The sequence below is a fragment of the Protopterus annectens genome, chromosome 4.part0, assembly GCF_019279795.1.
Source record: "Protopterus annectens isolate FY-2018-M chromosome 4.part0, PAN1.0, whole genome shotgun sequence".
NCBI classification, from domain to species: domain Eukaryota; kingdom Metazoa; phylum Chordata; order Ceratodontiformes; family Protopteridae; genus Protopterus; species Protopterus annectens.
Window position 1 is genome coordinate 1,980,708,374 of NC_056733.1, and position 27,252 is coordinate 1,980,735,625.

Below are 27,252 nucleotides of genomic sequence, written 5' to 3' on the forward strand. Positions count from 1 at the left end.
AATATATAAGTATATCATTTAGCACCATATATTCAAAATGGCAAACATCAAAAGAACAATTATTTTTAAATTGAATCTAAAATGATTGAAAACAACAAAAATTAAAATAAATTTTTTGCAGGGGCAAGACCTCCTGACCCCCCTTGCTAATTATATATACCATCTCCAAGATCAAACAACAGCAGGGTAAGGGCAAATTTCCTTACTATGCTGTACCATGATCCCATATAAAATGCTGCCAGCAAAAACTCCATTGAAAATAATGTTCACTGTTATTTACAGTGTAAAAAAGTATACTCATAAATGAATATATATACAATAATCTATTTGTGTTGTAATATTATTTTGGAATAAGAGGATTCAGTACACAAGATGACTAACCCATCACATAACCTATACTAAAGTTAGAACAAACTGAAGATAATGTATTTTTAATAGTTATTTTTTCACTATTATTTTATATTTGTCTAATGACAGCTTTACATTACATTATTACCTCTTTTGCTCATGCACCAGCATGCACTAGTGCTAGAAATGGTGCTTAAGTAGTTAGTAAGTAGATTCTCTAGATTTAAATCCTGCAGAATGAGTGACTCACTATACAAATCAACCTTTTGTACCCCAATGAAAAGGGAAATGAGGACACCACTGGAACTAAAAGTGTTCACTCTGATAACTGGCTCTGAAAATTGCTTTATAACATTTTACCTATAATTTCAATTAAGCCAAAAATCCTTCTCTGCCTGTGTAGTTATTGAAAAGGGATGTTGTGGCAATTCCTGTTAGCAAAGATGAATTTTGCAAGTAGTTTTTCTTTTTTTCTTATACTGTCAGTAGGATGGGTGGGTGCAAGTCTTAAACTTGTGCCCCATGTGTATCCTGCTCTGCAGGCAGATGTAGCTGTCATACTGATCAGTGATATGCTTTCTTCTATATTGGAAGGATAAACCCATTGACTCATTGCATTAGTAATGACAAAGACTGCAAAGAAATATAGTGCTTTGCTAAAATGTTTCTTGCATAGCTCAGAAAAAACTTTCCAAAATGAGGAAGACTAGCCCTCATAATATGAAACAAACGGGCAAAATGTGGAACACATGCTAATGGTTTATTAACAGCTTCAACTAGGAGTGTCATATGTTGGCTAAAATATGCTGGTTTTACTTATAAAAAAGATATTTTAATTAATTAATGCAATTCATTTTTATTAATCTTAAATATCAGTTAAAATATTCCTAACATTGGATGTGTGACCGACCCTTTCAATGTGTAACTTTGAGGGAACATGAACTTTTTAAGATCTCAAATGAGGTACATTCCTTGTAATGAAATACACTTGAGAGGTATGGTTAATGAGGTACACTTGAGAAGTATGTATTTTTTCTTGTACTGTTTTTATGCACTCCACTTTAATTTCAGATAGCTTCATTATATAGATGGATGACACTGGGTGCCCCTGTAAAAGCATGCACCCTTGATTCACTGTTTATGTTGACTCCAACACACACATATTGTTGCCAAGAACCTGCAAAAATAAATGGGTTTTCAATGGCTAAAATAGTATGTTGAAAAAGAGTTTTTAAAGTGGAATTTTGTTTTTGTTTTTATAATATTGTAAATGAATCTTTTTCCTTAACAAGGAGATGGAAGTCAATAACAGCCTAACCAGTCTATGACTCATATTATAATTAGGGATTTAACCTCCCTCCAGATCAGCTGGCCTGACTACTACCAATCCATGACGTTTATTCTAATTAGGGATTTGACCTCCACTCCAACCAACAGGCCCAACTATAAGCCAATCGGGAACCATGGCCTTGCCCCCAATCATAAAGGCTGTTTTCCACCACATTCCCTTGTTTATTTATATAACTAGAACAACTTAAGGATAAAAGAAGGACTGCTTCATGTTTTCATTGCTTCATTTTGAGAATGTCTGGTTAGCTGAAGCCAGGAAAATACTTACAAGAATACAACAGTGGATTACCTTGAACAAAGAGGATTTTCCTTTTGTTTTTACTTGTTGGTCCCAGAGAAAGTCAGCTACTCCACTGGGTTTGAAAAGCCTGTAGGGGACATACCCTACAATAAGTAGCCTGCATTTTGTATTGTTCTGACAGAGGAGGGATATATGACTTGGGTGATCCCTACAATAAACACACATAGTCTGAACCCTTATAGTGGACCACTCTCATTTTTCAAATGATATAACTGGGATCAATGGCATTGGATGTTATCTAATGAAAATAAACTGCCCTGGCAGTGAAAATGAATATCATACTCACATTGCCTTTCCTAACATAATCTGGATCCTTGTAGATGTCTCGGGCTAGACCAAAATCACAGATTTTTACCACATTGTTGTCAGACAACAAAATGTTGCGAGCTGCCAGGTCTCTGTGGATACACTGTGGAAAAGAAAGCATACATCGGTTATGAATGACTTTAAGTATAACAGCTGCAGTGGGAAATCTGATTTCAAATATTAAAAGAGAAATAAATAGTAATTTGGAATGAAACTGATAGAAAAAACGTAAAGAGTAAAATGGAAGTTGCTAATATGTTCACTTCCTCTAGGGTGAGTTCAGCAGGAATGCACGAGACAAAAAATTGTACACAAATTAACTCACTTTCATTTTTTATCAACCATTTTTGTTCCTGTGCTTGCTGGCCATCAAATCCCTACTTGATTGTCATCCTGGGCTTTCATGAGAATGTTTTATGCCCCAGCTGTCATCTTGACAATGAGAACATTTTTCATGTTTTATGAACATAACCCTAGCCCCCTATCCTGGTGGTGACCTGAGAACTTAAATCATAGCTCCCCACTGCACGATGAACTTCTCCCTTTTAGCAGGACCCTATATGCTTCCTCACTTCATCTGCTAAGTAGGATCTTATCTTGTTGAGGTGTGAAGTTTTTGGTGTGATTTTTTTTTACAACTTGCTTTATGTAGTAATCAAATTTTATGTTTTCATCTACACAGACTTCTAACACTTTGATGTGGGGTATTATAGCAATTTTAGTGTGGATGGAGGAAGACAAGAAGAGGGTTTCTGATTATGGTAAGATTTTGGTGTAAACAATACCAGTTTGTTTCTTTGGGTGGAGTAAGAGGAGTTTCAAGTCATGAATTCTGATCAATTGCTGCCCCCAGGTGGTTGTCTTCATGGTGAGCATATTACCAGACTGCCAGGGAAGGCACAACTTTATCATTCTCCACTGGTATTGTTTACCATGTACTAGGGTCTCCTACTGCTGACATCCCAACCACCACATGTGGGGGCATGATTTTAGTATTAGAAATCAGTCCTGTATCATGTGTACTTCCATACAACATTCTTTTAAGTCAGAAAGAAAATAAATATATTATGTATATATATATATATATATATATATATATATATATATATATATATATATATATATATGTATGTATATAGACACTCACCTTCCTAGATGCCAGGAATTCCATCCCCCGTGCAACCTGGAAACTGTAGCAGATCAGATCCTCCACAGTGAGAGGGCGTTTCCACAAATCATCAACTATACATAAATAGAAAATAGAGCAAAAAACAAAAACAAGTTGCTTATGCACAGTAAGCATAGTATATTAAATAACGTCAGCCTTTTTAAAGATGTAACACTAATTGCAACCTCAAACAATCATTCTATATCCCCCTCCCCAGTACATAGTGTATCCTATTTTCTGTGTAGCAGTAAAAGCATGCCTCATGATCTCAGATGTTTGTCATCATCTATTAAAGTCTGCAGTTCGATACACAAGTGGGTGAAAATAAATGCACACATTATAGAAATAATAGCAAAAACTAAAACTAACACAGTATTGAAGCATTTTTGTAGAGGGCTTTGTCCCTTTTGTAATCCCGCCCCCCCCACACACACACACCCTGCTACTTAATGTCAAAGTAAACGTTATTGTCATTTAGAACTACACACGTGTAGCCTAAATGAAATTTTGTGCATCAGCTCAATTCTTGAGATTACAAAGGAAAGTGAAACAACACATATCAGTAGAGGTGTAAGCATAACTAACAAATACAATACTACTCTCAATACACACAAGAAACAGCACAGACATTTACCAACGCTCATATACGAAAAGAATACACTCCCCTGATTTAAATTAACTACCCTATTTAAACTAATACAAAACATACTGCAGATTGAAATGCTTATTTATTTATTTAGTGATCACTCTCTTTGGAGTGAGGGGGATTCTCTGGGATACTTCAGCCTTAGAATTAATATATAGTCAAACAGGCTTGTATATTAGTGAGCAGAGTTGAATGTCAAAACACCTGTGTGCTGATCATCTGTCTTCTTTTCTCTACTAACACTATCCTGACTGCTCCTACAGAAAAGACTCTCTGTTATAAATCTAAATGGAACGGAAGGTGATATTTAAAGTACTTCACTGACAAAGACATCTTGTTTTTGTATAACTTGGCTGATTTAGTGCACTTCTGCATGGGCTCACAGTAATTTGCTTGGATTACCTGAGCTCAGGTCACAGCTTCTGGAGTATAATATTTTAAGGTGGCAATGGCACATGCTGTGTTTTCTGCTTCACATTGTAGCAAGATCATAGCACTTGCAAGCTGGCGACTTTTGAGTGGTTCAAGGTTAGTGCACCTCAGAGAAAGAGCAAGACAGGTGCTACACTGCCTGTCAGTGATCTTCCTTTGTCCAAAGTGCAATGATCTTAAAGTGGAAATAAATGAAAAGGAGTGTTAGCCAATTTCCCCTCATAAAGGGTGCAGGGGAGCTTGATCTCCTGCAAAACAGGCTTTTGATTCCTGTCACTTTTATTCATAATATAACAAGGTTGATTACATGCATTGCATATTTATGTGAATTAATGCTGTCCTTTGCAATATCGATGTTCTATCATGACACATGCTAAGAGCTGTCAAGGAGAAGTGGTGGACCACTTAGCATTAAAGAAATACAGATGGGCAGTAGTAACAGATGGAAAGTCATTAAGGAAATGAGAAAGACAGATAGAAAGAAACATTGTTCATGAATGGCCACATTTCTCTCTATGGCATTCATGTTTTTAGTCTAAAAGCTAAGTTCAGATATCAGATTTAGTAGCTTATCACCTTTAAATGTTTTAAACAGAAATTTAGTATTTAATTGTTAATTTTGTTTACTTTATTTTTGTTGGCTTGTATTGCATATGCAAACTAGTACAGTGATTTTGCAAAGAATAAGGAGCAGGGCTTACTAGTGTCCTCCTCACAAGTACATCTTTCCAGTACTAGATGTAGTGCTCAGTCAACTCACTGAGGTGAAGCACGCTCAGTCTTCGACAGTGAGTTAATGGACTGTCATTTCGATTTCGAAAGGGCAGTTTTCATGAGCTTCAATATGTATGCATCACATTGGCATGACAGATTCAAATCCCAGTGTACTTCCCACTTCTGGACCAAACTTCCAGTACATGCCAAGCAGAGTAGCAGCCTTACCACATTCAAGCTTAACTTAGGTGTATGGAAAACCTCAAATTCTCCCCTGGTTTATCTTGTGTTGCCTACCTTGAAACTGGAGGGATTATTTGAATATGTAATGGCCTGCAGACTGATTTGCCTAGTATTTAGCTATGAACCTATGATGTTAGCCACAGAAGTGACTGATGTTGTTATGGTTTGGATTCTGTTCTGGTACTACATTTGCAATGTAACCTGCTCTATTCCCTATCCATGCGCTATTCCACCTTGTGTGACACTCCCCATATTGTTTTTGTTTTCCAATCCTCCCCACCACCAGGACTCCACCTTCTGTGTTTATCCACTGTTGTCCCCTGCTTTTGTGTCCATACTACCCCTTTCTGTCTGTGTTTGCATTTTTGTTTGTGTCCCTGCAGCCCCCACTTCTCCCTCTGTCCCTCTCAAACTAGTCCTCAGTACCTTCCCCAGCTACTTGTATAAAAAGGGACTTTTCCCCACAGAACAGTAACAGACCCTTCTTCTCCCCACCATTTACTCCTTATGGTTACCCTTGTCTATTTTTCTGTGCTTGCTACTCCTCTTTTCCAGCTTTTCTATATCTCTATCCCTTTCCTCTACATTTATTTGATAAAATGGCTTGGCCGTTTGCTGTGCCTGCCCTATGTGGTTTGTCTGCCACTGTGCATGTGGCAATGATGAGGTGTTTTAATGTACATGTGAGTGCATATAACATTGAGCTTACTCGAGCACACTTCCTGTGATATCAACCACTCTGACCATATGCATTTTGATAGCATGACTCCATCATTAAGCCTTTCTAATGCCAGATCCCCTCATAATGTGGCTTCATTAATTTATTGTGCATTCCCTTTTGCCATCAGCTAGTGTATGCTTACCCTGATTCATATCTAAGCAGTGATGGTCTGCACTGTGCTATGGGATCCTTGATATTTAGGACTCTGCAGCTGCAAATCAGTTGTCTGTGAATCTTGGACTATATTTCAGGTCAGACCCTTAATTTCTATAACTTTTTTTAAGCATTCTTCTTTTACTTGCCTTAAGCAATGACATTGTTTGCTGATACTTTGCACTAAGTTTTGCTGAACTTTGCTATTAGCTTTTCTTTTCTTTTTTTGTTTTGTTTGTTTTCCCTTCCTGCAGCTGATCATCACTGCTACCAGCTTCTCTCCTGGTTCACCAGGTATACCAGATCCATCATAGCTTCTCCTTGGCTCAACCCAACCCATGTTCAAGGTGAATGAGGAGATCATGGAGCTGGTGCAGCATCATACTACTGTCGTGGAGTTGGAGTGGAGGCCCTAACCCTCTCTCACCCCATGACAGCTTTGCAAACCCTGCAACTACTGCTTACAGTAGATGCATGCATGTTTCCACTCATGCACAGCCTCCTGAACAAGAAGAACACTGCCTGTAGCAAAGTGCTCACCCACTTCTTAATGCTACTATTGTAATGAGCTTAGACAGTGGATAACCTGCATCAGATGCTCACTCCTATCCTCTCATTTGACCCTTCCAGTGTCAGTTTTACTAGTCAAACCTGGATTGTCTGGAGCACAGTAAGTGTGTCACCCCTGTGCCCCATGGAGTCAGACATTAGTATGTCCTCAAGGAGATAGCATGCCACAAGAAGACCAATAAAATATCCAAAAACTGGCACAGCCAAGCAGAGCAACCAAGCGACAGCTGAAAAGTATAAAACGAGTCTTTATTAATAAAGGCTAATTTTGTACTTGTCAGCTGTCGCTTGGTTGTTCTGCTTAGCTGTATTGGTTTTTGGACATTAGTGTTTCTTCTTGATCTGCCTTTCTGTGATTGTTTTAAGAATTTGTTTGCTATATTGCTGAACTGATTGCTAGCCTCCCCTTTTAGGTTCCTCTTTCATGGTTGTTGATTCAAAAATAAATAAATAAATAGATAAAATAATTACTGCACTATGGCTGTGCTTCTGCACAAGTTTTGGCAAAGAGTTTCAGTTGTTAAAAGCATTATTATACATTTGTCATTTTTTCTAGGTGTGGTTTGTTAGTAATGGACAGCAAAATATTTAAGATGTCCACCAAATGGAGGATCCAGGTTCCTTCTCAAGATGGGAATGTGATTACTAAGTCATTTCACCATAGGACTCTTAGGAACAGGAAGAATAAGTTGAGTCTGAAGGACCTAAATTCAAGTGCCTGCTCCACCCCTGAAGGGACTTTTTCCTTGGCTGTTAGCACAGGATTAACCCCTCTGTAACTAGAACTGAGACACAGTGGTCTGACCTTTCCAAACCTACAGATAGGCATCATTATCATCATCAACCCCCTTTTTCCCATTTTCTACATGGGGTCGGAATGTCACACCAGCTCTCGCCAGCATCTCTGAATTCAGTGCCACTGTCCTACCTTCTCCAACAGACATGCCTAACTATCGCAGGTCTTCTCTCACACAGTCCATCCATCTCTTTCTGGATGCCCTCATTTCCTTTTGCCTACTTCCCATCTGTTCCAAATCGTCTTCACCAGCTTGTTTTTTGCATTCCTGCAAATGTCTCCCGAACTGCCATGCTCTGTTCTCATTGACCTTCTCCATAATTGGAGCTACTTCTGCTCTGATGTCCTCAATTTTTCACCTGTCCCACAGTGTGTATTCTACCACCTCTCTCAGGCACTTCATCTCTAACTTCCTCAATTTCTCTGTCTTCACTGTTCTGCACACCTTACTTTTCAGCTTCTTTGGTATTCTTCTGTCATACACTACCCCTAACACTCTGTGGCAGTTGACTACAGCCTCTATGATTTTAGCTTTGACCTCCTCATTTAGACTTTTCTTCTTCTCAACTCCCCGCCTAGGTATTGAAACTGTTAACTTGTTCCACTATTTTCCCTTCTACCTCATTTCTCAGGTTCTTCTGATTTCCTCCATTTGCTGCTATTATAACTGTCTTATCTGTACTCCGTTTCCTTCCATGTGCCTTCAGTTTTGCATTTTATTTCCACATTCTTTGCTGAAGTTCTTGTTCAGAGTCAATCTGTAAAGCTACAGCATCCACATATAGCAACATTGTTGATCTGTCCATAGGCATAAGAGCAAAACACATATATGTGGGGAGGACAAGCCTGATACCTTTAAGGATATAACCACAGTTCTTGTCAGCAAAATGATATGGCAGCAACTGTCTGGCATTCTGCATAGAGGATTAAGGCTATGAGCTATGAATGAACTTCATCATGTCCAGGGTTTGATCCCCTCAATCTCTGTTTTCTTGTTGTGCAACTCTAAGCAAGTCTCCTAACCAGACAGTCTTCCTAGGCAGAGTTTCAAAAAGGTCCATGTAGATCAGTGTTGTAGCCAAGGATGAAGCATTCTACCTCTTCTATTTCAGCTTTTCCTATTGGAGTATCCAAATTACTTCAGACTGTAGCTGAAGCTTCTTCACCAAGGTTGGATAGACAGGACAATGTGTTATTTATGGCAGATACAGTCTGTCATATCATTTAGACTTGTCTGAAGGCACTGTATGACCAATGATATTAATTACAGAAATAAATTTTGAGGTCCTTATTGAAATTCCAGAAGAAGGTGGGTGTTATTTCTTCCTTCTGTGGTATGAGGACAGATAAAGGTGCGTCCTCCTCGCTATCATTGTCAGAGTCAGTATGAACATGTCCTTGTGTCTTCCATGAAAAAGGGCCGCTGGCCTAGTGAACCAACACAGTGAACAGCACATAAGTAAATAAAATCATCATCTCCGCTCTCCTGTCTGGCCAGTATTTCTGCACTGGTCTCTCTAGCTTCTTCAGTTATTCTGTCTTCACTGCCTAGGTTTTTATACTACACAGCAGTACTGGTTGTACCACTGTTTGTACACCTTACATTTCAGCTTCTTTGGCATTCTTCTGTCTTATACTACCCCTGACATAATGTGCCAGCTGGCTGCAGCCCATTTGACTCTAGCTCTGATCTCCTGGTTCAGACTTCCCTTCTCCTCAGCCACATCTCGCAGATACTTGAAGCTGTTAATTTGATCCTTTCTTTTCTCTTTTATATCACTTTTCTGCTTCTTCTGATTTCCTCTATTTGCTGCCATGACAAACATTTTGCACTACTCAGTTTCATCCCATGTGCCTTCAGTTTTGCATTCCATTCCCATATCATTTGCTGAAGTTCTTTAACTGAGTCTGCTTGTAATGTCACATTGTCTGCATACAGCAGTTTTGGTGATCTGTCCCCTCCAGTTTGTTTGCTGGTGTAGTCTTATCACTAGTATAAACAGAAGCGGGCTCAAAGCTGAATCCTGATGATCCACAACTCCTACTGGGAACCCCTCTGACAGTGCAAACACCGATCATACTTGTATCATTGGATCTTTTGTACACAGCCTGAACTAATTCTACAAGTGTTTCCAGGATTTTGAATAATTTCAGGGCTGCTCAAATCAGCTTTCTTGACACTTTGCCATATGCTTTCTCCAAGTCTAGGAATGTCCACTTGGACTCTTTCCTCCTCTCTGTCTTCTTCTTCTCCGCTATCTCATTGCAAACACCGGGTCTGCTGTGCTGCATCCTGATCTAAACCCAAACTTCTCATCTCCCATCTTACTTTCTACTAATCAGTATTATTGTTTGCAATACTCTGAAATGGAGTCGAGGCTATGGTATCGTCTCCTATAAGGGCACGTGCTTTTCTCCTACATCTATCCTATATTAAAGTTACCTCACAAAAAACAATTTTCTTGCACAGGTATTGGTAGTGCCCCTAGAGTCCCGCTTTTGTTTCTGACTGTCTCTCTGCTTTGTTGTGGCATGAAGAAGCTGTTCAAATTCCCTTTTCTATTTTCTTTGGTATGATTCATCTATATCTTCTTCAGTTTCCACATCCATTTCCCTTAGTGCACTCTTAGATAGGGGCCATTCCCAGTCAGTCTCTACACTGACTTATTTTATTACTTTGATAACTGGAGTAATTTGGCAAACCTCAGTATCAGATTTATCTAGCCCTTCCACCCACAGCCAAACCTAAGTTGTTTGCACCTTCCAGTATATATATCCTTTTCTTTAGTGGAGCTATGTATTTCTGGCACTGTTCTGAACCCCCACTCTCCTGCAATCTTCCATGGCTCTTTTAATAAGTGACAGTCTTTTTATCTGATCAAGTGTTATGCTTGGCACTGGAGCTAACAGGTTTAACACTTTGCCTATATGCCTGTGTTATGCGGTACTCCCTTTTAGTTCTATGTACACATATTACTTAAGTTTTCTGTTTGCTACTTGTTTTATGCCTAGAAACATATCATGCTCTGACTGGAAAAACCATGGTTCCTAACAGCACAATGACAAAACGAACAAAAAAACATACTCTACAGTTCTAGCTGTTAAAAGTTCAGCATTATCATAGTCCACAGACTAACTTTCCATTGACTTTGCTTTTGGGTGCAGTTTGTTACATCATTTTAACATATTTTACAGGTATACTACTGCTGTTAGTAACTGCCATTATTTTGCTATGTGGACATTTCTAGAATACATAAAACAAACCAGCTCAGATATTAATATTTTTTAGTCTGCAGACAAGGAAACATAGCTGAACGGCTATTATTAGCCCTCACTGCAAGCAAGTCTGACTTGGGGTTTGAACATACCTCTCAAACTCTAAGTACAAAAAATCTGGACACAGCCAAAAATATGGTGGTGGTGGTGGGAAAAGGACCAAAATCAGTGACAGATTTATTGCTCTCATAAACTTAGAAAGTTGTTAGAATAATGGATTTTGTGTTTGTTTGCATTTTCTGAAGGCTATGAAGTCTGAAACTCAAATGTATGTTATTATTTAGTAACATCATCCCTCAACAATTTATCAGAAAGCCACACATTTTATGAGGAATAGACCAAAATATGAGGCAAAAATTTGGACATTCTGCAAAAAAAACGGACAGTTGAGTAGTATTCAATTAATAACAGACATTCTACTGTAACAACTAGGTTAATGTCACTTGGGGATACCCATTTTACATGCTTTCACATGCAGGTATATCTGTACCCCTAAATGTACCATTTTATGAGTGGGTACACTTCTGATTCCTGATTAAGAATGTATAACCTTGTCTCTTGAGGAGCAGAATTTGCTACTCATAACGTAACTCCCTTCAAAAGATCACTGGAATGAAAAAAGAAATACAAGGATCATTGAAGTGGGCAATACATCATTAAATCTGCCCACAGGTTTAGCTGTAGTCCTGCCAGCGCATTCCTTTGGTTAAACAAGCTGCAACAGAAACCTATTCTTGAAGACTGGAATGTCTGCTTCTTATGTCAGATTCTTTTGACATGCCAAGAGATTCCTATAGACATGTACATCATCTACCTCTAAGCAACCACTATATCTGCTTATTTCGAAAAACTACTTATACAACAGGGAGAGGGCATGCATAGCCAGTGCATTATTTATTGTAGGGTCAATTTGGATTTGATTGTTTAAAACAATTACTTAATTAGGACATTATTTATGCTAATGAAATAATTAATCTTAAACTGTTCCAAAACTGGGATTTTTAAAGCTGAAATTGCAGTTCTACAATTTTAAAATTACTCATACAGAAAAACTGATTTATCTCAGCATTTAGTGGATTTGCATTGCTATTTGGTACCAAGCTCACCACGCATAGTAAGACAATAGGTGAAGTAAAACAGGAGATCAAATCTTAAGAGAGAAGTAAGAAGAAAGAAAAGAAGGCATGAGAGACTACTGGGATATACAGAAAGATATATCAGCAAGTAGACAGTAAAAAACTGATAGACATGAGCATAGTTTATGGAACTCTTTCTGGAAGTACTTCAGACTCTATATCTTCTCAGGAACATAGATAAGATGCAGAGAGTCCTAGAAGGTCACTAAAATTAGCAAAGACATGAAAAAAATACTAGAAGCCTAATGCTTCAATAAAAAAACAAGGCATTAGAGATGGTAACGTTCATCTACATCAAGGGAATTACGTCTTGTGAGATTTTAAATGGAAGTAGCTGCTTTCTTAAGACGGTCTTATGAGATAATATAAAACTGATGCAGAAGTGAGCTATGCCATTATGTCCTGATTTTGATATTTGGAGAGATACATCATTTATTTATTCATTTTTACACTTTTTGGACTGATGTCTGATAGTCACCAGACCCCTGACATTCAACCACTCCTTCCCTCATCACCAAGGATGATAGTGGGCCTAGAGCGGCACCAGGTAGGCAGCCATCGGGGCTAGTTTGAGGACTTTATGTTTAATACTTCCATCCCCCCTTGCATGCTCACTTTACATGAGGTAAAGGGCTGTGCAATAAGCTGACCATATTGTGGACAGGTTTAATGACATGCATGGCCCCACAAAGGGAGTTTCAAGCAAGCAGCCCTGCCCCCTTCCTCATGCACAGGTGGCATTTTTTCCATTCTCCACTGGAGAAATCACAGCCACCCAGTATGCTCACTGACTATCTGCAATCCATCCATCACCCTCTGAGAAAGGCAAGCTGGCTGTGTGCATTCCATCCTCTTCCACCATGCCTGGCTTCTCCAGTGGCTGCACAGCTAATCAAACCCTGGTTACCTGGCTCACAATTAGGGCTGCATCCCTCTATACCACACAGCCAGTCAACAAGAAATGCATCATCGAAGGTCTGCGCCACATGCTTTTTGATTTTGTGAGCATTTATGAATAGTCCACGTGTCAGCTGTAAAATAGGTTATCCTCATGAGCAATCAGTTTACCATATGATTATTATTGCTACTAAAGTGAATGTTATCACTCTTACCAGCAAATTTAGGCAATCATGATGTGCTTGAGTTCCGAACTTCATAAAACGCAAACATTTTGTAAATAAGAAGCCATGGCAGAAAGTAAATACATCAACATATCACCATGTTTGTGTGTACCTGTAACTTCTAGACACAAACTTCAGCAAATTAAATTTCAATTTCTTTGTAAATTAACTCCTTATTTCCTAGAAACTACTTTTCTGCCATTGCTTTTAGACTATGCTTCAGGAGCCAATCTTTTTAATACATTTGTAAGGCATAGAATTCTTACCTTCTTGCATTTCCCACTGAATGTTCTGATGTCGGTTGGTGAGCATTCTGGCCATAATAATACCTTCGCTAATGCCCATCCTGCTTCTATCAGCCATCACTGCCTCCACCATGGAGCACAGCTGGCTTGTTGATTTAGGAGACCTCTCCTGTTAGAAAGAAAGAAAGACTCCTTAGATTTTTTAAAAAACTTTACAGCCACCACAAGTGCCATACTATTTCTTTCTTCATGTGCAGCTATGCTTCTTTTATACATTGCCTGCATTTTTCAAGTCTGCACTTGAAGACATTTCCCCCTTCTCAGTAGTTAATACATCAAAGCCATTCCTAAGGATCCTGCTTGTATGGGGGCACAAGCTCTCTTATGGCTTGTGAAAAACATGAGCTGGGTTGAAGCTGAGTGCCCCAGTGGTCTGGGGACCTTTGCATTTACTGTCTGCCTTGCATCTTTCAGTGATGAAGTCCCAGATGTGACAAAACATTTTGCTCCCAGAAGCTCATGAGACACTAGTGGTATATGGAGTTTCACACTGACGAAAGATGAGTTGATATTTGTCATTCAGAGTGGTCAGCGCTTTTCTTGCAAGCTGGTCTTCTCAGTCTCTGGGCCAGATCTGAATCCAGTTTAACAGCATTATAGGTTAATATCTAGTTACTGTACATTGGCTTGGTGTTTTCCTTTGTTTTCTCTTTTTTTTTTTTTTTTTTTTTTTTTTTTTAGTTTTGTAATTTTTCTTCTATCCCTTCTTATAAAAAATCCATCTATCTATTTATTACTGCAGTCGTGTTGCATTTACCTTGTATTAGACAATGACTGCCCCATGAGAATAGGTTTAAAGATGGGACCAGGTTTAAAACTTCACTGCTGCAGCCTCATCTCTAACAGACTGGAAAATGAAGAATGGAACCATTATCTTTTTTGTTATTAGCTCAGTTTATCTCTGGGACTGGAAAGGTCATCCTTGAACTGAATAAAAAATCAGATAAGGAAGTAGAAGCCTTTTTTCCTGGTTCCCTGGTACCCCGTTTAGCCTATTAGCTACTTGCTCTCTCACATGGGTCTGAACTTCTTGTAGTACATTCTAAAGAGAGGAAAGGGGACTGGGAGGCCCTCAGTACCACTGATATTTTCACTTGGTTGAGACCATTGTTGCTGGTCCATGGCGGAGTATTTATTTTCATTTATAGTATGCACTCAGAAAAACAAGAACACAGACTGAGCAGATGTTGTGAGGCTGGTGCAGTGGGAAGACAGGCTTAGAAAACACCACGAGTCCACTATGGTGGGAGCAGAGGCTTAGCAGATACAATGAGGCCAGTGCAGTGGGGACAGTGATTTAACAGACACTTTGTATCAAGGTTATTAATGTAAGGGTAGTAGAGCATGAATCAAAGCTCAGCCGTCACTGTAAGACCAGAAGAGCAAAACAAAGGCTCAACAAACACTCTGTGGCAGAAGTGGTGGACCAGAGATTAGGAGCATTTAATGGTGAACTGTTTCAAACTGTGATGGCAAGCAGAAAGACACGTGTGGCCAAACTGTATGCCCTGAACAGAAAACAGCAAAAGTGAAGGCTGACAAAAACATTAGAATGCAGATTTTCACAATGATCCTAGGGTAGGACAAAGAAGGTGAATGGGTTAATAAAAGTAAACTTGGACTTGTGGTATGACAAAAACCACTACAGGAGCTTCCAAGCTTACTGAGGTATTTCTTAGGATCAGAGGTGCAAGTTAATATATTTCTCAGTCTAGATTAATAACAGATATAAATGAAAAGTTGAAATGGCACATCTACTACAGTTTGGTGGATTCTTATTATTGCAAAAATACATGTTTTATTGTAATAGTTTTTTTCTGACTTGTCATTTGCTATTTGATAGTTAAATAGTCACAGATGGTTACTTAATGTAAAATCTTAACTGTTAGCATACTATGGCAACCTTGCATATTTATACAAGCACAGCACATCAAAATCACTTGAAGAAATGTACTCAACAATGATATATCTTTTCAGTGAAAATATTTAAAACTGACTGATACAGTTACATTAAATTTTTGTTAAGTGCATGTATACTAAGTTGAAGAGACACACTAGTTAGTTAAAAATATTTTGCTAGCTAGCATGCAGTTAGCTACAGTAATGTCCCAGGTCATACCCTATAAGGAATAAATCCTTCCCTCTTTGTTCGCAGATAGTTGGAAAGGTTCCCATATTTGCAGAACTCCACGATCACCATCAGGGGTCCTGAGGCAGAAAGAACGCAATATTAAATGTTTTAATATCACATATTTCCCACCAACAGTACAATTGCTATCCAACATAAATGGAGTAACACAAACCTAATACAAGATATCATTAATTTCATATTTGTAAAACTATTGCTGGAATGCTTCAGACAATGGAATGAAATTCTATTTCATATGAAAATAAACATAGGGTATACATATGGAGCCAGGAAAAATACATGAACTCAAGTCTTCTCATTTTTCTTTCAATACAGATTTTAATATCCTGTCCAAGATAGCCTTAGGAATATACCAGCAGCTGAGGATGTACCTTTACTAGACCTGCTAACTGAGCTACCTCCCACCTAGCCCTATCACATTTATTGTTTACAACTTTAGCTAAATCTTTTTCTCCATGGCATGATCTTCAAGGAAAAAGAAACGTGTGATCTCATTATCCATAAAGGTGTACAAGGAGGGAATTAAAGTATGGATGAAAAAAAAAAACAACTTTGCTTTCTTCAGCTCTTCAGTGTTTCTTGCATGAAACAAGTCACTCCTAAGTAGAAAAAGTTATGAAGAAAATGAAGGTATCAGCATTAACAGACTGGGAGTTTATAAAGTAACATGCATTATTTGGACCGTGCCTTTTTGAATGACATATTGAATGCTGGCAGTGTGGTAGTGTGAAATGAAATAAAGTAAATCATATATGTGTATGCATCTGTGTGTAATTATACCAGTTATACAAACCTGCTTTTTCTAAGAAGCATATGAAATGATTCTATTGGCATTTGTGCTGACATCTAAGTAACAACATAATGAACAGCTGCCGAGATATCTGGCATGTCTCTTCCTCCCCACGCAGCTCATGTCTCATGACATGATATTGCTAGTGTAAGGATTTATGTGGAAGGCATGTACATATATTACTGAGCACGACAGAACCAAAACTAAAAGACCTGTACCTTACAGACCAAATATTTAGTAGTTCATGTATATGATATGCAGCCTGCTAATTTATACCTTTTGCTCCTAAATGTTATCCTTCTAAATCACATCTGCCTGCTCATTTATACTTGTATGTTGCATTTTGTTAGTTCTTTGGTAAGATATGTCTGTTTCTGTTTGGTAAATATTCCATACCTTGACCTATGGTAGCTGTTTTGCTAAAGCAGCAAAAACAGTGGTACCGCCAAACATGTATAAGTAGATTACTTATGTCTTGTTGACACTAGCAGTGGAGCCTGCAGTAAGGAGTGGTACCTCCAAACATGTCCAAGTAGATTACTTATGTCTTGTTGACACTAGCAGTGGAGCCTGCAGTAAGGAGTGGTACCTCCAAACATGTCCAAGTAGATTACTTATGTCTTGTTGACACTAGCAGTGGAGACTGCAGTAAGGAGTGGTACCTCCAGGCATGTACAAGTAGATTACTTATGTCTTGTTGGCACTAGCAGTGGAACATGCAGTAAGGAGTGGTACCTCCAAACATGTATAAGTAGATTACTTATGTCTTGTTGACACTAGCAGTGGAGCCTGCAGTAAGGAGTGGTACCTCCAAACATGTCCAAGTAGATTACTTATGTCTTGTTGACACTAGCAGTGGAGCCTGCAGTAAGGAGTGGTACCTCCAAACATGTCCAAGTAGATTACTTGTGTCTTGTTGACACTAGCAGTGGAGACTGCAGTAAGGAGTGGTACCTCCAGGCATGTACAAGTAGATTACTTATGTCTTGTTGGCACTAGCAGTGGAACATGCAGTAAAGAGTGGTACCTCCAAACATGTATAAGTAGATTACTTATGTCTTGTTGACACTAGCAGTGGAGCCTGCAGTAAGGAATGGTACCTCCAAACATGTCCAAGTAGATTACTTATGTCTTGTTGACACTAGCAGTGGCGACTGCAGTAAGGAGTGGTACCTCAAAACATACATCTCAACTGTATAGATTTTCACAGAATGTCCAGATTTTTGCCTCATATCTTTGGCCTGTTTTTCATAAAATTGTGGTTTTCTGGCAAATTAGTGACAAATCATTAAAGACTGAAGTTAGAAAATAATGCCAAACATTTAATTGCAATTCTGTTTAAAAATCACCTCAACATCTCTACCCTGTCTGCCTGTCCAACCCAGGACAGTAAAGTGGAAGCCGTCATTAGTAAACTCCAACTAAATGCAAAAAAAGCCCTTTATATCATCTGTATGTATATACCTCCTGGTAACAATATACCTATCTTAGAAAACTTTCTTAGCTGGGTCTCCATCAACTACCCCCAGGAAACTATAATTCTCGGTGACTTTAATATAGACTGGAATACCATCAACAGTGAAAATCCCACGCTCACATCAACCTAAATGGTTTCACTCAAACCATTACCTCCACTACCAGGCTTAACAAACCAAGTAAAAAGCAAACCATTTTAGACTGGATACTAATAAATAAACTTAACATCACATATAATGTAGGTACTTTGCCTGATGACCTCAGTGATCATTGCCTAACCTTTATCACAAGAGAAGACTGACTTTCCTCACCTCCTAATATTAGAAATATATGATCTACCAAACACTTTAAAACAGACCTATTTCAAAACGAACTCAGAGCTTGTAACTGGAACCCCTTAAAAATACTTCCACTTAACGAAGCAGTAGCATTCTTCAATTCTACTTTTCTTTCCATTCTGAATAAACATGTACCATTAGAATGAGGTTAAATACAGCCCCATGGCTCTCAAATGAAACTAAAAAACTTATCCTCTCTAGAAACAAAGTCTGGGCCAAATGGAGGCACCTTAGAATAAACTCTGATTTCCTTCACAACTAAGAAACTTGACCAAAAGCTATATTAAATGACAAAGAAAGTTTTACTGTGAACTACAAGAAACCCATTTTAATAAACCAAAACAATTTTGGTCTTCCGTCAATAAACTCCTTTCCCCAGGTCAAAACTCCCTCCCCACTCAATGCTGACCCAGACACCCTGACCAAACTGCCAATGCTTTCAACTCCTTCTTTACTGAAACCATTCAATCTCTTGCAAGTCAACTGAACACTAATAACTTCTACCTCCAAATATTTTATCAAGCTCTTCCTACAACTTCTCTCTACAACCAGTCTCTACCTCCTTCATCCATCGACTTCTCCTCAAACTGAAACCTTGTATACCCTCTGCTGACAAGCTTCCCTCCCTCTTTCTGCGCCTACCCAATTTCTATACTTATTAATAGAACCACCCAAGAAGGAACTATCCCTGACATCTGGAAAGTTTCTCATATTATCCCACTACACAAAGGCGGTAACTCTATTATTCTAACTTTAGGCCAATTGCACTTCTCTCACCTTTAGCAAAGATTATGGAGAAGTGTATTCATCAACAACTTGTTCAATATCTGTCCCTACACAATATCTTAGCTAACTGTCAACATGGTTTTAGACCCCACCATAGCACCACTATTCATTGACCTTTCAAAAGCTTTTGACATGGTTAACCACTCTTCTTTAATTAAGATCCTGGAATCCCTCTCATTTGACAAACTTTCCATAAAATGGTTTAGTTCATATCTCTGCAACAGACAACAAGCCGTTCTCTGGGATAACCACATCTCCTCCTTATTGCCCATATCTTGGAGTCCCTCAGGGCTCTATTCTTATTAATGATCTCCACTCTGTTATCCCACAAGCCACCTGCATTCAATACGCTGACGACTCCACAATTATTTGTTCAGCAACCTCATCTTCCGACCTAATTACACTAACCCAAACTATCTTCAACACAGTAGAAACATGGTTTACTAGGCGATACCTCCGCCTTAATGCTAAAAAAACTAAACATCTTCTCTTCACCCCCACCACTCTCCCACTACATTTTACCATCCTCTCTAACAATAATACTGTCATCTCTCCAGACTCTACAACTAAACTGCTTGGAATAACCATTGATAACAATCTCTCTTTTGATCAACACATTAACAACACTATCAAATCTGTAAACAGAAAAATGGGATCCTTATACCGGATCAAACCATTTCTCACCCCATCAGTCAGAGCCACTATAGCCCTCTCATCTTATATCCACTCTTTATGCCTCTCCTATCTTTACTAACCTCAAGAAATCTAACTTAAACAAACTAGCAACTTGCTACAATAACATTGCCCACTGGCAACCCCTTTAGAACCCATCACTGCCTTAATTTGAAACTTCTAGGCTGGCTAGAACTACAAAACTATCTTACACTGACACAACTCTCTATTGCACACAAAATTTTGTACCAACCTAATACACTTCAATTCCTCTTCTAAACTCTTGACCAAACCTATAAAAGCTCACAACTTAGCTGGTGACTCACTATTCACTAATACCACAGGCCAAGTATGGAATTCTCTACCTAGGGATATAACACTAATCACATCCCTACCCCTCTTCAAACAACAAATCAAACTGTACTTCCAAAATCACTGGCTTTGCTCTTGTAATACTCTGACTAACTTTTCTACACCCCTCTCCTGACCTTTAACCTCTCCTGGTGCTTTATATCTAGCATGTACCTTTCCTCTCACTTCAATTCACTCGTTGTTCTGACCTATTTTTCTTACCTTTCCCATATCCTCTTGTTAGTCTCTCTTTTTCTCTCATCTCTTGACTACTATCTCATTCCTTTCCTCTCACATTACTTAATTCCTCCTCCTTCTCTTTCCATTCTTTTTATTATTGTAGTAGGAGCCTTATGGTATAGCCTGTATGGAATGTATTAAGTAACCCTTGAAACTGTCCTATCTCTAGTCAGGACTTTTATTGATAATGTACCTTCTTTTTGTGAATTTGATTCGCCTAGTTTATTATTAGCAATTTGTACTCATTCTTGTTTTTTACGATTGTTGTCTTACTTGTATTCTTTGTGTTTATTAAAAGTATGTCTCACTGGGAGCTTTTCTCCCCGGGCCTCTACTGAAAATGGAGATTTATCCAGCTAGACTAGCCCGGTTAACAAATGTAAAATAAAATAAATAAAAATAAATAATTTTCTGACTTCATACCTTTCAGAAAATGCATGCTAATGCAAATCTTGTTATTCTATCACCTTTCTAAGTTTGTAAGAGCAATATTTAAAATGTGTCCCTATTTTTGGGCCATTGTCCCACTTTTATTCATGGCTTTGTCCAGATTGCTTGCTCTAAGAGGTTGAGAGGTATGCCTCCAAACATATACAAGTAGATTACTTATGTCTTGTTGGCACTAGCGTGGAACATGCAGTAAGGAGTGGTACCTCCAAACATGTATAAGTAGATTACTTATGTCTTGTTGACACTAACAGTGAAGACTGCAGTAAGGAGTGGTACCTCTAAACATGTACAAGTAGATTACTTATGTCTTGTTGACACTAAAAGTGGAGACTGCAGTAAAGAGTGGTATCTGACTACATTCCACCATGTATTTTAGGAAGCGCAGCAATAATACAAAGGATTATGATCAAGTCTCTGATTATAACCAAGTGTTCAAGACCTGGATGTCAAGAAATTCACCCTGAGAGCAAAACAAAGCTTGAGAAGTGAATCTTGGCATCTATAATGAGAACACAAAAGAAGAGTTATGACTGGAGAAACCCAATCTTAATACTTAGTAGAGCATGCAGCTTTAGTTGTTCTAGGTACTACTATTTTCACAAAAGTGGAAGGAATGCAAAATTTTTTACAACTCTGACAGCACTAGAGGTGCTTAACAATATCTTGCTAAACACCTTTATGATGTCAGAAAGGTGCCTAACAAGCATGCCTTTTTTCAGTGCTCCATGTACCACATTAGATAATAGGGAAGGTCCTTTAGGTATATAACAATGTAGAAGAAGTGAACCGATGCCTGCATAACTGCATGTAAGGGACAAGAAGCAGATACCTGCACGACAATGTTACGGCTTCCTCAGTGACTGCAAAACTGCACTACTTCTCTTGGGGCTGGTTGTGAAGATAAAATACTACCACACATACTGTTTCTCTTGCTGGTCTAAAATAATTTTTTTCTCCCTGTTCTCCACGTCAGTCAGAACCACCATTCACCCTCTTCTCTTTTCTTCTCTCTGGCTCTGCACATGTGGTAAATCAACACTCCCTAAAACCTGTTCCCCATTATAACTCCATAGCTTATCTCATCTGTACTAACCACTTGTATTTCCATCTAAATCTATCAATTTACTCATAATAAAACTTCACATTTCAATAAATTAATATTCTTTTTATAGGAACTTACTCACTACTGCAAAACACTGCATAATAACTATATTGACTACATGAATTACTGCATAATGATTGTATTTGCTAGATCTGTACTAGTTCAACTGCAACTCACCCTCTTCTTGTGAACTGTGTAATACCATAAATGTAAATAATCTAGTGTGCCTAGCTTAGACTAGTGTTCATATAACACTGTATATCCTTTATTGTTTGTTAATATTACATAAATGTAAAAATCTGTTGTGTGCTTAGCATAAACTAATGATTACATCACACTGTAACCCCCTGTATTGTTTTTTGTTAATATCATGGGGTTGTTCATATTATGATTGTTACTTAACCTTTGTGGAGCTTTTCTCCTCAGGCCTCTACACCACAAAATGGGCTCACTTTGGTCCAATGGACCTTCCTGGTAAGTAATTAAGTAAATAAATAAATAAATAAATAAGTGTTTGCATAAATGAAATGGTGTCAGTATAAACTCTCTCTCTCCTAGACTACCACACTTACCATTAGATCTGGTGCAGGCTCCAAGCAGGTTGACAACATTGAGGTGGTTTCCAATGTGTATTAGTATTTTTAGTTCAGACATCAGTGCCTTCTGTTCACTAGCTGTGGCCCCATCTGCAACAGACAAGAGAAATGAATCTACAGAAACCCTCAGAGAATTCCCACATGAAAACATAGTCCTCTTTTTGCAAACTTAGTGCAAATCTAGACCTCAATAACGACATTTATTTTGGTTAGTCTTGTCAACATACAGGGGTGTAAGTCACATATAGCTAGCCTCCATCTTATATACTGTTCTACTGTAGCAGAACTCATAGAAGCAGTAACAACTGCATTCAATCTCATTTTTAGGCATGATTTCTCTTGTACAATAAAAAGTAATTTGTGGTGTAGTAAGGAATGTTGGGGTTTTGTTGTCTGTCTATATTACAACTCTCTTCGGCAGTACTAAACACTATGGTGTCTACTGTTCACCACCAGTTGCTGTCATGCCTTTTTATGACTTGATACCATTTCAGTCATACCGTAAGCAGTAATAAGCTTGGCAATGTGTTTGTGTTCATAAATGCAAATCGTTGCAGACACATAGAGGAAAGAAAAGGATCAACAAATACACCCAAAATATGCACTGAAAACTGAATTATACAGTAGACCATTCCTGCTACAAAAAGGTTGTCAAAGCCATCCTAATTCCCCTTAATGGTCTGCCTTGTATGAAAAAAAACATAAGAAAGTTTCAGACACCACTCTGTGGCTGAAATGTTAGAAAGTTGTGGACAGAGTCCGATGGAGAGCATAGATTTAACTGGAGACCAATAGAGTCAAGACTGGCAGAGACTAATGACTGGATGGGCTGCTGAATAATTTTATGAAAAGAGCAAAGTACCCACACCACCACGCAAGCAGCTATGTACCTTACACCCCCTAACCAATGTAACTACCTATGAGGTCGTCAAGATATAATTTCTTTCTTCTGAAGCTTGTTCAGTCTATTTTTAACAGAAAAATGCTTCAGTGAATTTGTCAACAACCACAAATATCAAAGCCTTTATAACCAGCGCACAATGCAGAAGTCTGATTGTAATCCAAACCAGCAAAAAAAGCAGCAGCATGGCCCAGCTCTGTGGCGCAAGCACTAAAATCATGAGTACGACCCTGATTACCCAAGATCAGATGTCTTGAGTACTGAAAAAGCCAGGCAAGCGAAGGTAGGAGTGACTAGTTTATGACTAGGACATTATTTGGGTTGGTTTTTGGTAGTGCCAGATGACCAGTCTAGTCCCATGCAAGTTGAGGTTGGCATGCAAACAATGTTCATAGGATCAGAGGTCCTGTGCTTGGCAGTCCCAGGCTGTGACAATAGTCCTGTTTAGGCACGTGCGAAAGCTCAGCACACATCAGGCAGAGAGCATAGGATACCCCTATGGTGATATGGGTCCCATCTCAGCCAGGTGGGGGTGGATTTAAAACAAAATTTGAAACACCCCTTATGCTCTGGTGTTGTCTTGATGGTTGGGAAGCAGAGTTGCGTGAAAAAGGATAGAGGAAGAAAAAAGCAATGGCAGCATGGTTTAACGAAAGCAGCGAATGATTTCCAAAGGTCTGGCACACAACTGAACACTGGTCCTTGCATTGTGCACGTAAGTGAAGAGCTGGCACTATCTGTACAGCCACAGAAAGATGGGCGTAGTTCAAAGCTGATATGTCGTATATAGTGAGCAACATTTATGGGAGCCAGTGAAGCTCAAAAGTACAAGGTGAAGGAAACGATCTCAGCTGGGAAATTGACATACGTGAATTATTGTAAATGTATTCAGTGTCACCACTGTGCAAAAGAAACCAGCAGTGATGCCAATGAATGGGACAGCACAGTGGCGCCTACTTTATCCATTACACAAAGCAGCTGGGAGCAGATACGCCTTTGCAGGGTGGATGAACAAACTATTGTGCAACACATGGTATGATAGTACATTAAATAAAGATGCCAGTAGCATCAAAATGCAACACAGGGATAAAGCTCTGAATGAGTTTGACCAGCAGATCAGACACTTGATGATGCAGGTGAGGGAGGATAGGCATGGCTTTTCTGGAAGGAGAGGGTTAACACGAATGGTGGCCAGGTCTCTTTGGTCCTGACAAGAGGTTTGAACCTGCAGAGAAGTCTGCTAGTATGGAGTTGGGTGGGAGAAAAAGGCATGTCCTCTCAGGGCCCAGGATGGACAGATCTCCCTTGCCATCTCTCTTGCAATGAGGCTATCTTGCAGAAGTGGAGGGTTTTGCCTGTTGGCAAAAAAGCAATAAAACATTGTTTAAACAAACACAATCTGACCACTAATAAAGATGCATTTGATCAAACACAGTTCATCATAATGCTGCAAATTTTACTTTCAACAAAACCAAACCTGATAAAATGAATGGAACCATGCTAACCACATCATCGTTTATGACCAATTTGGGCATTAATGGCTGATGCAGTACTTCCTGTTTGCATTTACTTACTATGTACAATAAACCAATTTGTAACTCAAAATATGGGTAGGAAGACATTTTGTTCGACCTCTTCCCCTATCACTCTAGTTATATTTCCCTTGCTTTGCTCAAGCTGTCATCTTTACATTGTGCCTTTTCAAAGTTTATCATCCTTATTTGGAGGTCGCACAGCTTTAGAATTTCCTCAGGATCAGATCACAGTGTTGTGATGTAAAAGGCACTGCCTCTTCTCCTACCAGTATAGGCACTAGTGTCTAACACTTTTAGGAAAGGCAACTCATGCCAGCATTCTATAGTAACAGTTACAATATCTGCCTTACCATTTTTTTTCTTGCATTTTTCCTTTATAAACCAGAAGTATAGAAAGCTATTTCTTTTATTTAGGATTCCTATATTTGGCTCAACAAGAATATCATTAGTGCTCTGCTTATGGTGGTTTGCTATGCAGGCAATCGAGTATGAGAAGTTCGAATTGCAGTTTTCCAATGGGCAATACATCAAACCAAGAAACATCAACCCCAGATTGTCAAGATGCATGGTAGAGTCAATCTTTTGTGATGGGACGTTCTTTTATATGTTTCCGCATAGGAAATGTCATTTCTACGTATGCGTCTACAAAGATGTAAACAAGGAAGCATGAATGTCCAAAGTATAATCTAAGGGAACAGCATACATGATTCACTAGGTGGATATCTGTCTCGGGTGTTGATAGCAACATGTCAAGGTAAGGTGTATTGAGCGTACTTTCATAACACCTGCAGTGGCTAGGAGTTGTAGTTGCAACAGAGATTTCTTGCATTTGTTCCATTATGGAGACTATGGTGGATGCTGATGTTGGATTTGTCCCAGGTGTAAATGGTAACATGTATGAAACTATTTTAAGTCAAAAGGAAAAAGATGTTATGTATGGATGGTTATGAATATATACATGAGAAATCCGTGAATGATAGAACATATTGATGTTGTACCAGGAAGCTAAAAGATAAGTGCAAAGGTAGATGTGTGACAGAACTGGTAGATTATGCATAAAGGTTGGAGAAGAGTACATTTCATTTTCATGCCCCTGATGCCATCAAATCTTAAATATATGAAGTCAAGGAAAGTATTAAGAGAAGGGCTGAGCATTCCATTGAGGATCTTCTGAAATACTGGCCAGGACACCAAGTACTGTCGTCAGTTCATTACCTAACACATCTGCTCTGAAGCAAACAGTTAACAGAGTAAGGCAACAAAAAAGTAAAGCAATGTATAGTGATATGCATACATTGGGTGACTTATCAACAGAACATTTGCCTATTAAAAATAGCCGCTTTATCATGGAACACACAAGGAAGTCATGAGTAGTGGGTAATTGTGTCATTATTACTTCTGAAAACAATTTACAAGTGTTATGTGCATCCGAGTACATTTTAGTGGATGGGACCTTTCCTATCAGTACAACTGAAAGTAAACAAGTGTGCACCATACATTGTAGATTGGAAGACTCAAGTGCAGTTAAAATTACTCCAGTTGTCTATTGTATTTTACCTGCAAAGTCTGAGGAGTGTTACAACACCTTTTGGAACTGCGTATTCTCCTTTTGTGTCTGGTTTGATCTTGTATTGTGTGCATGGATGGTGCTCAGTGATTTTGAAAAAGGTGCAGTAAATGCTATCCAAGCACATTTCACTGGCAGCATTCCAAAGAGTTGCTGGCTCCACCTTTGGCAGATCATCTGAAGGCAGATATAGAATTTGCTTCTGGCCTCAGAGTTCAGTAGCAGCATGGCAAACAAATCCCAGTGTTGGCATTCATATGTCCTGAGTCTGTTGCTGATACCCTAAATGATATTGAACCAGATATGCCTGATGTTGGCAAACAGTTATGCACATTCTTTAGGGAGAATTATGTGCTAGGTAGACCTTGGAGGTATGGAATGAGAGGATCAGCTGCTGAAAGACTTCCCCCACTGTTTGATGTTACCTTTTAGAATCAATGGGACAACCGCACATTAGGGTATCCAAGGAGACAGAATGTGGTAGAAGGGTGGCATAGGCATCTACGAAGTCTTTTGGATGAGCAGAGATTATATATGTTAGACATCCTCCATGCCACTCAATTGGAACAGAATAGGGTTGGAGACTTAAGGAATAGAGCCCTGGCATGTTTAACTTCATCTCCGAAGAGGAGGCGTCTGGTGAATAAGGAGGCAATGTTTGATAGACTGTTATTCAGGAGGGAACAGCTAACTGTTTGAGGTTTCCTTCAATT

The 27,252-nt window shown here is 38.8% G+C and overlaps 1 protein-coding gene across 3 annotated transcripts in view; it reads right to left on the minus strand.

Moving 5' to 3' along the window:
- The window catches only part of FLT4 (fms related receptor tyrosine kinase 4), a 1,292,248-nt gene that overhangs the window by 177,502 nt on the left and 1,087,494 nt on the right, over positions 1 to 27,252 (minus strand). For all 3 annotated transcript variants that reach the window (XM_044069598.1, XM_044069597.1, XM_044069599.1), the window contains exons 19-23: positions 22,513 to 22,626; positions 15,706 to 15,794; positions 13,548 to 13,695; positions 3,453 to 3,547; positions 2,286 to 2,408 (exon numbers count right to left, since the gene is read on the minus strand). In XM_044069598.1, coding sequence (XP_043925533.1) covers positions 2,286 to 2,408; positions 3,453 to 3,547; positions 13,548 to 13,695; positions 15,706 to 15,794; positions 22,513 to 22,626 — 569 coding nt within the window. The remainder of the gene's footprint in view (positions 1 to 2,285; positions 2,409 to 3,452; positions 3,548 to 13,547; positions 13,696 to 15,705; positions 15,795 to 22,512; positions 22,627 to 27,252) is intronic.